Source organism: Miniopterus schreibersii (genome assembly GCF_964146895.1).
Source record: "Miniopterus schreibersii genome assembly, chromosome: 19".
Classification (NCBI taxonomy): domain Eukaryota; kingdom Metazoa; phylum Chordata; class Mammalia; order Chiroptera; family Miniopteridae; genus Miniopterus; species Miniopterus schreibersii.
Window position 1 is genome coordinate 22,886,441 of NC_138119.1, and position 18,715 is coordinate 22,905,155.

Sequence of the window (18,715 nt, forward strand, 5' to 3'; positions counted from 1 at the left end):
TATCCTTAATTTCTGTCCATTCTATTTCCCGGATGGCTCTCTAGTCGAGCCACCTCTAGAGTCACCTCTTCGGTACAAGCTACCACCATCTGCTGCCTGCCCAAACTTCCTAAGTGGTTTCCTAGCCTGCAACCCTCCCACCCACTGCCCCACACACTAGCCGGTGTGACCTTTCTAAAATGAATATGTGACTGAGTCGCTTATCTGCTTAAAACCCTTTAATGGTTTCCTGTTGCTGTTAGAGTAAAATGCAAATCCCTTAATATGCACTGCAAAGCCCTTTATAGCCAGGATCCTGCCCATCTTCCCATCCTTACTTGGCTCCTATCTCTCCCCTCTCTAAGCACCAGCCACACAGAATCCTTTCAGTTCCTCTAATGGTCCATGCTCTGACTCCCTTCCTGGCCCCCACACATCCTATTCTGCCTGCCAGAAACACGTTTCCACTCGCCTGCAAATTCCCATTCCAAGAAATGATTATTCTGGGCTGCAAGGACAGGCGCACATTAATAATGATCATTCTTCCACATTGCATGTGTACAGCCCTTTACATTTGCCAAGAGTTTTAACTATATCCCTGTAACTACAATGTAGCATAAATACAATATTTTGCAAACAAAATTCTGAAGAATAGGACTGAATTTGGGGCAACAGAACAGAATTTGCAATCCCATGGCTCTTTTTATAAGTCCCACTTATGGCAGTGGGCATTTAGACCCTGGCCTTCCATCATCAGGGACAAGGGATTGCAGAGTAATTCCAAAAGGACAGGGTCAGCAGGTGCTCCAGGCACACGCCACGCCAAGAGTTGGCTATTTAGTCCAGTGTGTTGGAGAGGAACGTTCTGCTAAAGATTAGTCATGGAGTTTCCTTACGCCTGTTCAATGAAGAGGTGCCAAGAACAAAACATACACACACCCCACATACCTCTGTGCTCCTTAGAAGTGTAAATAATCTTGGAGGCATCCAGAGGCAACCTCCGCTCTTAGAGGAAGGAGGGGCAGAGAGCCCTCTATGTCCACACCTACCTTAGGACATATTGTCCAAGAACAGGGTGTAATCAGGCCCTTTGTCAGGGTTAAATAGGAAATGAACCCAGCCCATACGGAGAAACGAGAGAAGCAGTGCTGGATTCAAACTAAATAAACATAGATACCAAGACTGGTTCGAACCCATAACTCCTGGGGCAAGTGGGCTGGGTTGTGGTGGGATTTGAGCACTAAGGCACATATCCTGGGATCCCCAAGTGACAGACATCCTTGGCAGAATTTACCAAGAAGGCAATGAAATTATCTTCCCTCAACTATCCCTTGAGGGCATTATGCTAAGTGAGATGAGTCAGACAGAGAAACACAACACTGTACGATCTCACTTAATATTTGGTATCATAAGAAACCAGACTCAGAGAAACAGAGAACAGATTGGTAGTTGCAGAAGCAAGGGGTCTGGGGTAGAGGAAATGAGTGAAAGGGGTTCCAAAGGTATAAGCTTCCAATTATAAGATAAATTCTGGGGATGTAACATACAACATGGTGACTATAGTTGACAATACTGTACTGTCTATTAAAAGCTGCTAGGAGAGTAGATCTTAAAAGTTCTCATCACAAGAAAAAAAGTGTAAGTATGTGAGGTGATGAATATTTACTAAAATCACTGTGGTGATCATTTTGTAGGATATACATATACCAAATCATTATGTTATACCCCTTAAACTAATACAATATTGTATGTCAATCACATCTCAATAAAACTAGGGGCAGGGAAAGATCCCTGAGGACTTATGAGTGGACATGATCAATAGTGGCCCAGCATCAGCTGCTAGAAAATCTCAGACCTAGTTCTCAACAGAGGTGCCTGGTCGCCTGAGCCAATGGCACCATAGAAGCAGGGGGACAGCATTTACTCCAGCTACCTGAGGTAGTCAGAGCCTCACGAAGGCCCCTCAGAGTTTCTGGCCATATATCATAGCCCTAAGTTTACATCTATTTCTAAACTCTTCTGGTGATCATGGAACAAATAATAGTTAGGAGTCTGCGAAACCTCTTACTGGTTTACTCAAGATCTCACATTGAACAACAGGTAGAGATGAAGGAAAAAAGTGATTCAGTAAAGATGAGTGGTACATTGTGCCGTCAAAAACACAGAAACAGGGGTGAGAAGGGAAAGACCCATGAGCTCATCGGCCCAGGACAGGCAAGCACTGTTCCCTACAGTGTTTTGACGGCCTGGCTCTGACCGAAGCTACTGGCAATTATGCCAAATCACATTAAGTCTGCATAAAGCCTCAGTGAGAAAAAGGAGTTTCTGAACAGAGGAATGTGACACACAAGCAGGGTAAAGTGACTAGACCTCATTCTGTTAGTGCCTTGAGAATACACTGGAAAGCAGAGCTGGGTTTTGACTCCACTCAAATCTTCCATAAATGGAGTCTAAAGGCAGGCTACAGGACATCCCGAGACTCCCCGGAGAAATTCCTATTATGTCCATGGAAGGGGAATGAAGCAAGTCCCATCTGGCTGGGCCGAGAATATTCTCTGCTTAGGAAACTTTGTGGTGGTTGCATTTAGTGCTGACTGCGTGTTTGTACTAGACCCAAGCCAGAACCGAGAGGTGTAAGCACACTGAAAAACGAGCCAGACAGAGCAGCCGGTGCTGGGCTAGTCTTTGTCTCTAAAACATGAAAACCACAAGGCAAGATATTAATTAGGGTATCATTTTTATAAAGTCCCTAACTAGTTATGAGACACTATTATGACCAGTGTTGCTCAGAGTTGCTATAGCAAAATATAGTGACGTTATCTTTTTCCATTAGTCTATCAATATGCAAGCTAAAATCAAGAACAGGCTGGCATGCACCGCTAGTGACTCTCGCTCTGTGAGGGTGACACTCTCAGGGAAACCCTAGAACTTCAAACTAACTGCACAATGAAATTGGCCTTATTAGGAACTAAAGGCACAGGTGGACAAGGCGACAACTCCAATGTTACCTGCTCAAAGAGGCTGCAGTCCTGGGCTCCCTCCTTCACTATGTAGTAACCTCTAGTTACTCTCTAACACATTAACTTTGATTACTAAGTTATCTGGTGAAGTATCTGTAACTGAAGGCTTCATGGAGTCCAGAAGACCAGCACTCGCATCCATTCAGCAAAAACATGGCATATTAGAATGGAAAGTCTTTATTACAGACAGAAATTAAATCCATGCCTTGATCACAGTGATCTGAAGCCACACCCCTGGCAAGTGTGGTCCACAGACCAACGGTATCACCAGACCTGGCAGTTTGTTAGAACAAAATTGGGGGCCTGCTATAGACCCAGTGAATTGGAATGGTTGAAAATGGGGCCCCCAAATCTACATTTAAGTTCTCTAGGTTTTTTCTTATGAATCTTAAAGTTTTGACTAACTATTATTTAGAAATAAAGGTAGGGCCTGGCTGGTGTGTCTCAGTGGTTGAGCACTGACGCATGAACCAGGAGATCACAGTTGGATTCCCCGTCAGGGCACATGCCGGGGTTGCAAGTTTAATCCCCAGTAGGGGGCGTTCAGGAGGCAGCCAATCAATGATTCTCTCTCATCATTGATGTTTCTGTCTCTCTCCCTCTCCCTTCCTCTCTCTGAAATAAAGAAAAACATATTCTTTGAAAAAAAGAAAGGTGGGAATAAACAAGAAATGTCATAAGGACTAGGATTTTGCCAGGGACAACTGACATATTCTCACTGTCATTTAGATTTTTAAAAATCAGGAAAAAGGAAGAAGATGAATTATATGCAAAATTACATGTGCGAAGGTGTGTGCCTACACGTGCCGTCGGATACCTGCTCCAACTCTGCCTCACTGAGGCTTCCAGACAGAACTAAACAGCCAGCACAGTGACCATGGTCCCTGTGTGCAAGACCCTTGCTTAGCTTGGGGACAAGAGGGCAGGGGTGCCATACCATGGTTCAGATGTCGGATGCAGTCGCTCAGGAGAGCATGGAACTTCTTCTGCTCAGAGGCCTCGTGGAAGCAGAAGTAGCCGTGTCTGAGGAACGGCTGCCACAGGTACACTGGGAATTCCTTCGGCAGGACCACGAAGGGCTGCGTGTTTTCCTTCTCATTGGACGCTATGGAAATATTGAAAATGCAAAGATGTTTCAAAATGTGCACCTTTTATTTAAAACACTTATTTCAGGCCGTCAAGGTAACTCTCTAGGGCAGGCCATGAGATGGAAAGGTGGTGAGAGATGTCTTGGGAGGTGGCAGAGGGAGAGTTCAGGCTCTTCCCACATCCCTCCACTAGCTTTGGCCTGTCTCACTCTAGCAGGTGGCCTCACCTGCTACCCCACAGGGACAACCAAGGCCATCAGACACAACCTTTTGCAACTTCCTTACATGGACGGAATGAGCAAACAGAGCTCCCTCTTCCCTCTGGCCCTCTGCAAGCTCCTCTGTCCAGCTGTGCAGACCCCCCGCCCTCCCCCAGACTCCCAGGTCACCAGGTCTGCGCTCTGCGCCCACTCTCTCCCTCCTGCCTGCCACTTGTGGTCTTCATGCCATCAACCCCTGTTCTCACCTCAGTCTGGTTCCTGCCCCATCAGCCCAGAAACTAAATTGCTGAGGTCACTAATGTCACCCTGACTTCCAGCCTATGGCTTCTTCATTATCTATCCTTCTAACCGGATCTGAAACACCTGTCGCTGCCAACTACCCCTTCTTTTGAAAACATTCTCTTGCCATGACTTCCAGGAGCATGTCTCTCCTTCATGCTTTTTAAAAATGGTTTCTTCTTTGTCACCTTTACTGGTTCCTCTGCACCTCTCTCCATCCCCCAGTTAAGGGCTGGTGCTTGCTCCCTGTTCTGTACTGGTTTCCACTCCACTGTCCCCAAGTGGGGCCGTCCATTCCATGACTCTGCATATCGCTTCGGCAGATCATAGTACTTTCCTCCTTCCCTTCCATCATGATTTTACACAGAAAATTCTCATTCATCCTTCAAAAATGAAATCAAAAGCCACCCGCTCTGGGGTGCCTTTGTTGGCACCCCCTTCTGCCACCAGAGATAGAGTTGGGTGCCCCCTATCTTGTTTTCCCAAAATACTGTAATGATCTGTTTCCATGCCTGGCACCCACACTCAGGGTGAGGGGCATAGCCTTAGATAAGCTCCTTCACTGATTCTTCCCAGAAAGCCAAACCGCTGCCCTGGGGCTCCTAGAAGGTGGAGACTGCACCTGACATTTCTTTGTATCCTCAACACATGCACAGTCATGGAACCTGGTAGATGCTGAACTACAGTTTGTTGAATAAATAAATGTGCTACATTGTCCTAGGAAATTTTAAAAGCCTTAAACAAAGGGAACTCTTACTTCTTCTCTCAAAATCAATTCCAAGAGACTCATGTTAAGCCCTACTACTATTCAGACCCCCTACCTAAACTTTATTCCCTTCGGTGCATTACAATTATATGATATTGCACTTGGTTAAATAAAACCCCAGCTTATTCCCTGAGTCATGGAAAGCAAGTAGCCGAAAACGATCCCTGTGCTCCCTGCCTACATCACAAGCCTCAATCTCAGGGAAAGGAAGAGAAGAGGGACTCCCTAAGAAGCCACTGAAAGCCCCAGACATACCAAGAAATGGATCCTAATCAGAAGGGTGGCTCCACAACCAAGTCTTGCTACTGGCAAATTAATAAATCAAGATTGGCCTAGAAAAAGAATAGATTTCCCAGGGCACACATGGGAGCTGTTTCAGTGTCCTGAAACCTGAAGGGAACATAGTAGAATGCACTGGGAGCACAGACTGGGGCCCACCAGCAACACACCTGGCACACAGGAACCTAAGAATGAATCAGCGTGTGAATGAACAAACAAAGGCATGACTGAACCCTGTAGCAGAGACCTGCAGTTGTAACACATATCTGTCCATTCCCCCTCCTTTCTCAGTAATGAAATCCTTGATTTTTAGTTGATTTTTATTTCTGCTGCACAGGATAAAGACTACATTTCCAGGCTCCACTTCAGCTTGCATTGCCACAGCCACCAAGTTCTGGCTAATGGGGTGTAAACTGAAGTGGCAGTGAAACTTCCTGGAAGTATCCTTAAAGAGGGGATGTGCCCGTGACCTCCCCTTGTCTGGAATGAGAAAGCCAGGCTGGCTCTCCAGCTGCCACCTTGGGTGATGTCAGTAAGGGCCACAACTTAGAGATAAAGGGGGAGAAAGCTAGAACACGTCCTTGACATTTATGGAACCGTCACACTAGCCCTGAACTACTAATATCCGATTATTTTTAGTAAGATAACAAAACTTTATGTATTTAATTTGAGTTTTTTTGTTGTGTGTGGCAAACCAGATTCTCAGTAATAAAAAGTCAATTAAGTGAGTCACTACCGCAAGACATGAGGGCACTTTTAATAGATCATCTTAGCAGAATGCTATGTCAAGAAGACATATTTATTGATAAGTCTCTAGTTCTTTTTCTCAAATGAGGTTAATTCCTCCCATCTCTATTGTGCCTTTGTCCTTTCCAGTAGGATTAGTATCACACAGGGAGCCTTTCTGTTAACATGGTTTTGTGAAACAATTCTTGCCCTTCCCAAGATGTCACAGTTTTGGACCAACAACTGAAAGCAGCACTGACATTTTGATTTAAAAGCTTCAGAAAACCCCGGAAATTCACTCCTGTTAGTCTCTAGATACCTCTCATTTAACCTTTTGCAACAATTTTCCAGATGCCATTAGTCTGCATTTTTTTCTGAGTTGAGTTACAAGGATATCACAAATGATCTACTGTAGAATGTTCTGTTTTTAAAACCCAGAAGATCACTGTTAGATGGGTCAGGTACAGAAATCCAGGTACAGAAACTCAGGTACAGAAACTTACCAGGGCAGGAAGCCCAGAATGCCCAGCAAGGGGCAAAACTGGGAAAACAAGAACCTTGCCCCCAGGGTAACCTATCCTTCCCTAGCATACAGCTGGTTATTCAGTTTGAACCCCTGATCTTTCTTATCACTGATCATGTGGTTTGGACCCCCTGAGCGGTTCCTCCTTAAAGATAATATCTAAGCCTCAGTTGTATTTCAGCTCCAGGCCCAGAAAAGCAGCAAAACCAGACAAGTAGCACTTTGGCTGCCTCAGGCCCAGATACATTGTCTAATGATCCCCCTGCCCTGGCACTGACCAATCAGTGGAGACCATGACCCCAAAAGAGCACATCTGGAAAGCTGAAGAATATTCTATTGAGACCCTCCCCTGAGACCTCCCCTAAGATTCCCACCTGCAAGAAAGAGATAAATATGCTCAGAACAAAGGACCCAGCACACGCTCCCCACCAGGGGAACTCGCCAGTGCCATCTCCGTTCCCCTTCTTCCCTCCGAGGGGACCCCACGAGACTTGCAACCAGCGGAGCAATAGTCAGAGGTGCCTGTCCCGGGCTTACCCCCTGATCCTGTCTCCAAGGCCCCTTCTCTCTCTGACTCCTCAGTGAGCCAAAGCAGCCCAGCCCAGCCTAGGCTCTCCTATTGCTCCTTCTATGTCCTTCCTTGTTTAACTGTCCTAAGTATGTTTTTGCTGCCATCATGGACCCAATACCCTTTGGCTCAGTGCCGTGTAGCCCTTCCCTTGGGATATCTCCACCCCATTTTAATTAAATAAATTTAATTTTTCTTTATTCACCAGTCTGAGATGGCTATTTAGCCTGCCCATGCACCACATACTTCAACCTTTCAGCCACACCATACAATAAAAAAAAAGTCATTAAAATGCCCCAATCTGAAGCCTTAAATCAAATGGCATTAGTCACACAGGACTTGTGGTTTTTATTCCTTTTCATCCCTTCTGATATGATCTCACCAATAAATCAATAAATATATTGTACGTTCTGACTGATTTCATCGGAAAGTCCTTTTGGAGAGATTCTGAAGAGCCAACATGTTGCTATTCCCGTTTCCAGCAGTAGCTCCAGAGCCACAGTGACATATAAGCAGATGTTGAAAGAAAATATAATAATATGTATAGTGCACATAAAGTGTTGTTTTAGCAGGAATTACTTAATAATAGTTTGTTTAATCTGGGTTTATGGCCCATGTGTTAATCTAATAAAAGTGCTATTAAAAACACTATGCTAAGCATTCTGCACCAAAAGAACAAAAATAACTATATTTTCTCTATAAATTCTAATGAAATGATTATACCCATTAATAAGAACCAGCACTCTCTTCAAGAAACCAAGTAATTGCTGTGTGGTATGATTTACACAGAGCCAGATGGAATTATTACATTATCCACAGTTCATGAATCTCTATGAAATGCACGACTTGGTCTATATATACATATTATCCATCACTTTCTCTACATGGAAAAAGTAGAATGAATAAGAATCCAAGTATGTTAGAGATGGAAAGATCCTTCTAGATTTTCAAGTTGAAGGCCCTGGAGTTGGAGAAACAGCAATCAGAGAGTTAAGTAACACTAGGGAAAACACTTGACAGTTAGAACTACATAAAAATCCAGTCTTCCAGTTCTCAGTTCAGTGCTCTTTCCATGGTAGCATTAATAGCATTCAGCTATTGTTTATAAATATGCTAATTAATTCAATGCTTTTTTCCACTTAGCTATGAGTTACTGTAACGCTTGTTAAAAACATTTTGTCAATTTAGGATATTCTATTGCATATCTTGGAAAATAAAATTAGAAAAATAATATTCCCTGACATGCTTACTGAGAGATGAGATTATATATTTCACAGACTGGGCCCTGGCTATCTAATTCCACTGTCCTGTGCAGTGCTGTCAGAGCCTCCAATGTAGTCCAAACGCCTTCAGATGCCTAACCAGTAGCACATTTTTGATGCCCTAGAAACAGCAATTGACTTGTACATTACTGAATGTCATTTAAAATAATAGAAGTGGTACCATGTTTACCTAAATTAGGGAAATTACATCTCCCGTTTGCCTGTGGAGTTCGTGTCTAAACCAGAGTCTCTCAACTTCAGCAACTATTAATATTTTATGCCAGATAATTCTTCATTGTCAGAGGCTGTTCTGTACATTGCAGGTTTAACAGGATTACGGGCCTCTATCCACTAAATACCTGTAGCACCATCCTCCCAAGCTGTGACCACTAAAAATGTCTCCAGACACTGCCAAATGTCCCTGGAGAGTGAAATCTCCCTCCCCCGTTGAGAGCCACTGGTCTAGCTAAACAAAGCAAGTCTAGGAATTTTGCCTTGGGAAAGAATGCTCAGCAGCTCACCAAGAGGGTCTGGGAAATGCCGATCAGATAATAAATTGTATTCTTCTTCCGAGGTTAGCACCTTGCCACCAGCTGGAAGAATTCGGCTTTTCGGAGCAGCTCCTTTCTGATAGGCCTGGGAAAGGAAAGGCATAAATGAGTGATTGTTTTGCTCCATTTGGATTTTTGAAAACTATCCAGACTATTAGAAATAGACAAACAGACACAGGCCCTCAGAGATAAGCAATTCCCACACTATGTCATTCAATAAGAGCCATTTATTTTAAAAATATGTTTTGCACAACTGCTACTTGCAAGGTATTACTTCAGTACTTTTGTGTGATGGTCACAACACGGTAAATCAGAGTCCCTAATCTCAGGGAGATTCACCGTAGGTGTGTTTCTCAAATGAGGAAAACATAATCTTAGTGTAACCTCTAGAAATCCTGCACCACACCATGTCAGGTGCTGGCACCTGAGTCATTCTAATAACCACGGGGTGTTGATACATAAGACACTGATGACACTACTTGCTTGCAGGCTGATGACTCATGAGACTGTGGAACAGGTACTGCAATCAGGGTTGCCATGGATTGTCACCAAAAACATAAAAACGTTGCTATGACAAATATGCCACCACTTTGCCCTCGAATGTGAGACTGTTTTGCAGTAAAATCGTCTGGGGTGGAATGGCAATATGGTGACATCAGAACAAATCCTGGCCAGCAGACAGAAGGCTCTGCTGTTCGGGACACCTAAGAGAAACTGCATCGCTAAGGCACGAAAGCATTTGTGATAGCAGAGAAGCCCACAAAGACATACAGATAAGATAAAGTTGAAGTATTGTGCATCTGAGGGCAGGGCTTAAGTCAAGGCAAGATGTTGAGAATTACAAGCTAAAAGCAAGTTAAGAATCGAAACCAAGCACCAGTGGGACCCAAAATGTACCTAGTACCCTTGGGAATAAGTAAACTAATGTTGATTGGGGCGACGTGATCAGAACGAGAACACATTCTCCATCAGTAAGGTAGTGACTGAAGAGACACAAACAAAACAAACTCTTGTATCTGAGAAGGTTGTTTTCATACTTGTGAAATTCACTCATCAGCGGCTTGAGAACATCAGGGACCCAGAGCATAACAGAGAAGAATCAAAAGTTGTGTGATTTCGAAAACATTCAGAAGCAGTTTGATTGAGGCGGGCCTCGAATCTAAATTGTGTTACTTGTTATAACAGGCCCCAGTCTTTGCTTTTATGAACATTATATTATTTAATCCTAGAAACAGCACTATGAATTAGTTACTATCTCCATTTTATAAAAGAGAAAACAGGTTAAATAACCTACCAATGGCCCATCAGTGAGTAGGTGACAAATCCAGGACTCATACCTGGGTCTATCCAGCCCAGTGCAAGAGCACAGGAAGTACAAATTAAACGATCATCCAATGAGAATGCTTCATTTTTTCCTACTTAATAACCAGCCAAAACAGAACCCCCAATAAAATAATAAGCAATTTGTAGGTACTTAATGTATAACTCTTGGGTGCCATTTTTTAAAAACTTCTATAAATGAAAAAAAGATATTAAAACTTGGAGGAATTATGGTGAACTACATGCCATTTTTTTTAATTTCCAACTTTTTAAAATACTTGTTTATCATCAAATTCAGTAATCACATCTTAAAAATCCACATCTTAAAAATCCAAACAGGTCCACTCAAAAATAATGAGCACATAAATTGAAAGTTGAGGGAGAAAGCTTTAAAAAAAAAAAAGAGGAAAAACACTGATTTTGATTCAAAATGAAACTTCAGTTGGTGCCCAATGCGGTGAAAACCATCATAAATCCAAGAGGAAGCTCTGTGAGTGTTTCCTCCCAATGATTTAGCACTCGTCAGACCCACAGGCTCTTCGCTGGGCTCTGCCTGTGCTTGGCATGTGCCGAGGGCCTGAGAAAGGTGAGGCTCAAGGAGATCTGTGACTTAGGAAAGGACACATCTAGTAACTGATGAAGGTGTGATCGCAAGTGCTCAATATTAACCATTCATCTCAAGCTTCCCTTAAAGGACACTGTGACCTGTCATACAAAATGAAGGCGACTCTTATCATGATTCTTACATTATTATGTGTAGTGTGTTGGTAATTTGCTTTAGAGAGCAAATCAACTGTTGAATAAAATCCTAATATAGATCAACAAAGAAAATATTAGCTTAATGACTGTTGAAAAGAATAAGGCTATCCAAGGCAGCACTGCCTGGCTGCGTGTGGAATAAGTGTGTGTTGCACTTTATTTCTGTTTTCCATCAGAACTGGGAAGGAAACACATGGGTCTGTCAGTCTGAAGCTTCTTCCCATAGGTTTAGCATCGGGGGCATTGCTCAGAGTATCAGTGGTGGCTGTCCTGGCTGCTTGAACTTAGTGTCAAGAGAGCAAAGTTTTAAATCTGTTAAGGCTAACTGATAAATAATAAGAATCTATGTAGATCTAAAAGTGTAGAGTATGAGGTCTGAAAGGAACTGTTGGGATCATTCAGCCTAACTCTCCAGTTTAATCGAAGCCCGGCCTAAACTTTAGTTTTCCAAATTCATGGCCCAGTGTTTTTTCCTCTACACTACTATACTTTCCATGAGGAAATAAATGGGAACCAATAAAGTGCCCGGATGCTAGGCACTTTACATCCATTATCTCATTTTCTCCACATTTCACAAACAAGAAAAACAATGCGATAACCAGGATTAAGTTAAAAGAAAAAAAATCATAAATATAAGTGGAATAAGTGTGTGAAGTGTTCTGAACTCCCAGGAGCTCGTGCATATTCAATTACAATCTTTTTTTTTTTTTAATCCTCGCCAAAGGATATGTTTATTGATTTTAGAGAGAGAGAAAGGGAGAGAGAGAGAGAGAAACATCAATCGGTTGCCTCCTGTATGCACCCTGACCAAGATCAAACCCACAACCTAGATATGTGCCCTGACCAGGAATCAAACCCAGGAATCAAATTGGTGTAAGGGACAATGCTCCAACCAACTGAGCCACGGCCAGGGCTCAATTATAATCTTATTAAATAACTTCTCAGTCATCTGTCTTGTAGGAGGCTTAAGAGTGGGGAGACGCTAGCCAGGGTAGCTCAGTTGGTTGGAGCATTGTCCTGTGTACTGAAGGGTCGCAGGTTCAATTCCTAGTCAAGGCACATACCCAGGTTGTGGTCCAATCCCCAGTCAGTGCACATATGGGCAGCAACCCATAGATGTTTCTCTCTCACATCAATGTTTCTCTCTCTCTCTCTCTCCCTCTCTCTCTCTCTCTCATCAATGAAAAACATGTCCTCAGGTGAAGATTAAAATAAGTAAATACATTAAAAAAAATTTTTTTTTTAAAGCGTATGAAGACACAGAGACACAGAGCGAAGGGAGAGACATCAGAGCAGTGACTGAGAAAGAACCTGAAGCTGAATGATCACAAGAAAGGCCCCTGCACTGGTCACGCGGCATAACCTGCTTTCACTCTCACTTGCAATGACTTGTTCAAAGTCTGTCTTGCTCACTAGACTGCAAGCATCTGTCTGATGTACTGCTCTATGCCCAGAATGTTTTATGGCACGCAGCATGTAATAGGCACTCGGTAAGCATCTGTTAACTGAAATGAGTACCTGCTCAAGAGCGAGTGCTTATTAAAAGAATCCATCCTGAAGAAGAGGGCATGACCATCAACCTACCCAATCTTTAAGAATATTGCCAGAAGCAAGGGTGACCAGGAAATATCTTACCTCTTTGTTCTCATAGCTCTCCACCGCAAAATCATTTTTAATCACAACGTATCTCTCCTTCCATTTCTTTATGTCTTCGGCAAACTGTGATAGTTCTGCCTCATACAAAACAGTTCCAGGCTCCAATGGTGGCTTAAAGAAGATGGATACAATTAATTATGATGACAAAAGACAGCACACCATGCTACCACTAAGTCTGCCCCTGGCACTTCAAGGAATATTTCAGGACTCCGTCTTGTGCTGACATCCTGGAGAAATGGTTGTTTTTTCCACTCCCTCCACACTTCCCTTTCCTACTCCTCCTGACCACATGCAAATATTTGTCTTATTGATATTTTTGTGGTTTTCATTTCTCTCCATTATGCTACAGAAACAGAAGCATATGGTGGAAGGGGTTATGGTAATAAGACTATGCCTGGTATACATGTGGCACTTAATAAATCCTTAATAAACTCTGTGGAAGAGAGGAAGTGAAGCAGTTAAGTTGTAGACATCTATCCCAAGGCCAGAAACATGCCTCGGGGTTAAATCCTGAAAAACAGGAGAATTAACAGGTTGTTCCCCTATTTATCACGCCTTTAGGCAGCCTCAAAAGTCAGGCTCAATGTTTTCCCAGGCCCCAAAGCCCCGGGGGGCCCAGGCTGTAAACCCTGAGCCCATACCTGTTCTCAAGGAGACCACATTGGCTCTCTGAGTAAAGAACAGCAGGCAAACCAGCACAGCTCACTTTTGTGTCTTCTACTTAAAAGTCTGAGGATTTCTCATTAACTCTGGTGGCACATGTGCTGGGGGGAGTCTCTGTAAGATTTCCGGTTACATCTCCCACTGGGCTAATTGTGTAAGGAATCATTCCCATCCTGCCTCACACTGCAATTTCTGTTTTATCTCAAGATATGGGAATGAGCCTTCTGTCTTTTACATGAATTTACATCCATTTTCCCTTTATTAAAAAAATCATAATGCCTTTAGAAACTCATTCTTCCACTTTCAAGCAAAATTCATAGGAACCACACAGAGAGGATGGATGTGCTCATCTTTTTCAGGAATGAAATAAATTCCCTTCCAAATCCCAGGGCTTAATAGTCTGTCCTCACAAATAATGAGGCAATCTGCTCTCTTAACAGGCAAGAGAAGACTTCACTCTCCTCGCTAAATGAGACTGAAACCATATGTAAGCTGAACTCTTTATAGTTCTTATGGGCAGCATTTCTTAAACTTGGGCCACTTACATCAATTGATACACTTGTTTAAAATGTGGCCTCACCCTAGACTTACCATATCAGAATCTCTAGGAATGTGGGCCAGAATTTGCATTTTAACAAGCTCCCTAAATTTTGAGAATCAGTGCTTTATGGAGATAAGAATCAGTTATCCCTACACACCCATGCTGCTAAATCTATTGGTCACCCTACCCAACTTCTCAGCAGTATTTGACCCATTTCATACTTCCAACTTCTTGAAGCCTCTTTTTTATTTGCCTTGTGGAACATTTCACTTTCCTGACCTTTCTCTTACTCCACAGGCTATTTCTTCTCTGTCCTTCTTGCAAGATCCTTTTTTTTCTGATCTCCAACCATCGAAAGGGTCAGGGGTTCGTCCCGAAACCTTTTCTCTATATTCATGTCCCACAGCTTTGCTACCAGTTATAAGCTAAGAAATCCCAATTTTCTATTCTCTTAGCTTCAACCTCTCCACCGAACTGTAGACCAGAGCATTCAACTACCTCCTCAATATTTCCATGAGTGTATGTCAAATAAATATCTTAAACTTAAGATGCCAAAAGTGAACTCATGTTTCCCATCCACTTCTGACTCTTCTATCCAAAAGGCAACTCTATCCACTTACTTGCTTATGCTGGAAACCAAGAAGTCAACACTGATTTCTCTCGTCTTCTGTTATCTCTCACCCAACCCATCAGCAAGTTCTGTCAGCTCTACCTCAAATACATCTTGGCTTGGGTGTTTCCTCATAACTGCCACCATCACCACCCTAGTGCCATCTGCCATCATCCTTCTGCTGGCCTGCTACAGTGTCCTCTTCACCCATCTCTCATTTCCCCTCTTTTCCCTCTCCATAGTCTTTTCACTATACAAAGGCCAGAAAAATCACTTAAAATTATGTCACTCTCTATTCAATGCCTTCCAATAACTTCCCATAACACTTAAAATAAATACCTGATTGCCTAGCTGGGTTGGCTCAGCAGTTGAGCATCCACCTGAGATCCAGGATATCACAGTTCGATTCCTGGTCAGGGCACATGCCTGGGTTTCAGGTTCAATCCCCAGTAGGAGGCATGCAGGAGGCAGCCGATCAATGACTCTCACCATTGATGTTTCTATCTCTCTCTCCCTCTCCCTTCCTCTCTCTCTGAAGTCAATAAAAACATATTTTAAAAATATTTTTTAAAATCTTACGTTCTAACTTCCAGGTAAATAGATATTTCTGAACATGAAATGATTTGAGAACACTTTTTTTTTTAACTGCCATTTAAATGAATGTTTCTTTCAGATGTTTTATGAATTATAAAGCATTACTCAGTGGGAGAAATAGATAAGCCAAATGGCCATGGGTTACCTTGGTCTTCAAAAACTGTGATGTAAAATCTCTTTGCTGTTCTACTTCACTGCGCACATGGTTGCAGAAAGCCACAGAGTACTGGCGACTGTAGAAGGGACTGAAGTTTTTGATAGCAGCCTCAGTTTTCCCTGGAAAAACATGAAAATTAAAATTTAGAGATGCAGCATCTCTCACAGAATAGACACATATCTACATCATGCATAAACACTCCTCCTGTCTCCCAAACACCACTGTTTCCCAGAAATTTTCTTCATTTTACACCAACAACCCATTTCCATGGCCATGTCTAATCCTCCATGACTACCATCCTATCTCACCCTGTTCTCACTTCAACTGGCTCTTCATTCCCTTCTACCTCCATCATTCAACTCCTGCACAGCAATAATCCCAGGGTCCATCATCTCAATCCTGCACACTCATCACTCCATCTGTCTTTAGATCTCTGGGGCTCCACTCCTTGTCTTACTGATCCACTGCCCTGGATAAAACATCAACAAATGATTTCTTCTAGTTCTGGTCCTATGTTTCTGGTTTAAATTTGTGCGTGTGTGTGATTCAAAGCATCATATAATTACCGTGAGGTAGAGAGAAAAGCTTTGTGAGTCTAAAGACATGAGTTCTGGTCCCAGTTCTACTGAGAACAGAAATCAGCTGTATGACCTCAGTCAAGTCACTCAGTCTCTCCGGGTTCCAGTGCCCCTAACTCGAAAGAAAGGTGCCCACTAGTCCACACTGCTCTTGGTATCTATGTGACACCGAAGAATAACCATGGAGGTACAGCTGCCTGACAATAGTGACCAACAACTGCAATATGGTGTCTCCGCACAAGAAGAAAATAAGGCTGAGAACCAACCCGTGGGGGCAGCTTGAGGACTCTAGATAGAGGGAGAGGGAGAGTCAGGCACTGGGACTATTCTAGAGCTTTTCCAGCCTGTGCTTAGCTTTATAGAGTACGGTAGTTGCAAAGGAAGGGAAAAAAAAGAGAAACCAGGGAGAAAGGGCAAAGGAGTATTCTAAAGCACATCAGAAATCTTCACAACCTTTCGAAGACTTGCCACAGCATATAGAAACAAATACAGGTCCCACTAACTGTGCCTAAAAGCTGTTCGTCCTTGGAATAAGATATTAGCTTGAGAGAAAATAAACCTGATACAACATTCCAAAATATTTTTAAATACTTTCATGCGAACCTGGCATAATTTTTGTTTTTCAAATTTGATATTACAGTCAACAGAGAAATATTAAAATATAACATACTGGCAAAATTTGAGTTACTGCACATGTAAAATTTTAACAATAAGTAAAGAGTTCTAACCACATAGATTGAGATACTCAGTATAAGAACCTTGAATCCACAGCTGTCAACTTCTAATCTAGAGAATCACAGCCCCAAACACCCACAGCATAGAAATATTCTCTTTATATGGAGGAGGCTACTTTAGCTCAGGCATTTAGGTCTCAGGATATGTATGAGGTAAAGGGGACGCTTATGCCCTCAATAAAATGACATTTCCTGGCCGTATTTATGGGCTTTAATAATTATTACTTGTAAGGTGCTTTGAGACCCACTAATAATAGGTTCTGCGGAAATGCAAATGAAAGCTCCTATAATTTGAACCAGGCATGCCTTTGCTTGCTCTGTGAGTTTATGGTATTACTATTAATCAATATTTGCATAACACTTTAATACACTCAGGCTCTATAACTGTCTAATTGGTTATTATTTTCATTAGCTTTTATATAGTGCATAAGAAATAAAATTCAATACCCTTGTCTATAATTTTCTTACATAGGAGTGGGACATCTTTGAGAATTCCCACAATGAGAATGAGTTTCACCTCACTGAAACATATAAATGATTAACAAAATTTGCCCTTTAGAGCCAAGTAACCACTATGTTGTTTAGCAGAAGAGCAGCCTGTTAATTTCTGATGCTAATTTTTGCACTCTTGCAAGAACTTGGATTTAAATGAAAGGAGGTGAGTGTCGTTTTATGGTGAGCTCTACAAAGCCTTGAAAGCTGATTTCCTGCCACATCACCAAGCCTCCCTCAAATGCTTCTCTGATTTGAATATTGTATATGGTACCATCAACACATCATCCACAAGGCAGCATTTACCAAAAAAAAAAGGGATCAGAGCTTCCTTGGGTAATGAACCAAATGACTGGTTCAAAATGTGAATAAAGCAGCTAACAATATCACAAGTTCTAGGGGAAAGAGAACCTAAAGCAATTCCATAAATGTATCTAGATTTTAGATTAAGCCTATCTAAACCCAAATAAAGGAAAGTCCACTGTAGGGATCTTGACACTTTGAGAAAAGCCTGGTGCTGGGGCAAAATGCCAATGTGGTTAGGACAATGGACTCCGGAGTCAGACAGACATGGGTTTGAGTTCCATCTCATGAGGCTTCCTCTTTTATAAAAGACAAGAGGAGCAATCTCATAACGTTATTGTAATTACATGAAATAATGCAGTAAAGCACTCAGCACTGTAGCTGGCACATAGAAAGTGTTCAATAATGCATAGTAATTAAACTGATGGCAATGGTAATGATGGAACACCCAAGCCAGCTACCAAGGGAATGTCCTTAAGCTGAACTAAGAAATCAAGGAGAAGCCAAAAGCAGGCCATCTACTGTAACTCTTTAACTGGGACCATCCTGTCCAGCTGCATACAGAACAGCTGTCCCACTCATTACAGGCTCGAAACAAACATAACTTACATTTTCACAGATGTTTCAAGAGCACTTATCAGCACATCAGAGCAAGGCCCTCAGTGCATCCCTGAACTGAAACCAACTAAATAAAACTTTAGCATTAATGAGCCAAAGCAAAAGTATGAGTTAGTGGTTGTGTTACACTGAGCTTCTCTCTCTGAGCCTCAGTTTTCTCACCTATAAAGTGAGGATAGTAAGACACCCATTTTCACAGGATTTTGTCTGGATTAAATGAAATGGTCTGCAGGTAAAAGAGTTCCTAGAGCAGTGCCTAACACTTCAGTTGCTCAATAAAGTATGACCATTCTTACTATTATTGAATATGCCACCGTGAAAGCATTCAAATAAAGTTAATCAGCACACAGGCACCACATAAAAAAACTTCAGCTGAAACCAGCTTGTTTGCAGTTTTCAAGATTCTTGGGTATTGAATTGCCTTCATT

General features: G+C 42.3%; 1 protein-coding gene across 1 annotated transcript in view; it reads right to left on the minus strand.

Annotated features, from left to right (window-relative positions):
* Nucleotides 1–18,715, minus strand: part of NIBAN1 (niban apoptosis regulator 1) — a 110,437-nt gene that overhangs the window by 52,901 nt on the left and 38,821 nt on the right. Inside the window, exons 2-5 of the mRNA XM_081121008.1 lie at nucleotides 15,551–15,681; nucleotides 12,977–13,108; nucleotides 9,233–9,347; nucleotides 3,937–4,104 (exon numbers count right to left, since the gene is read on the minus strand). Coding sequence (XP_080977134.1) covers nucleotides 3,937–4,104; nucleotides 9,233–9,347; nucleotides 12,977–13,108; nucleotides 15,551–15,681 — 546 coding nt within the window. The remainder of the gene's footprint in view (nucleotides 1–3,936; nucleotides 4,105–9,232; nucleotides 9,348–12,976; nucleotides 13,109–15,550; nucleotides 15,682–18,715) is intronic.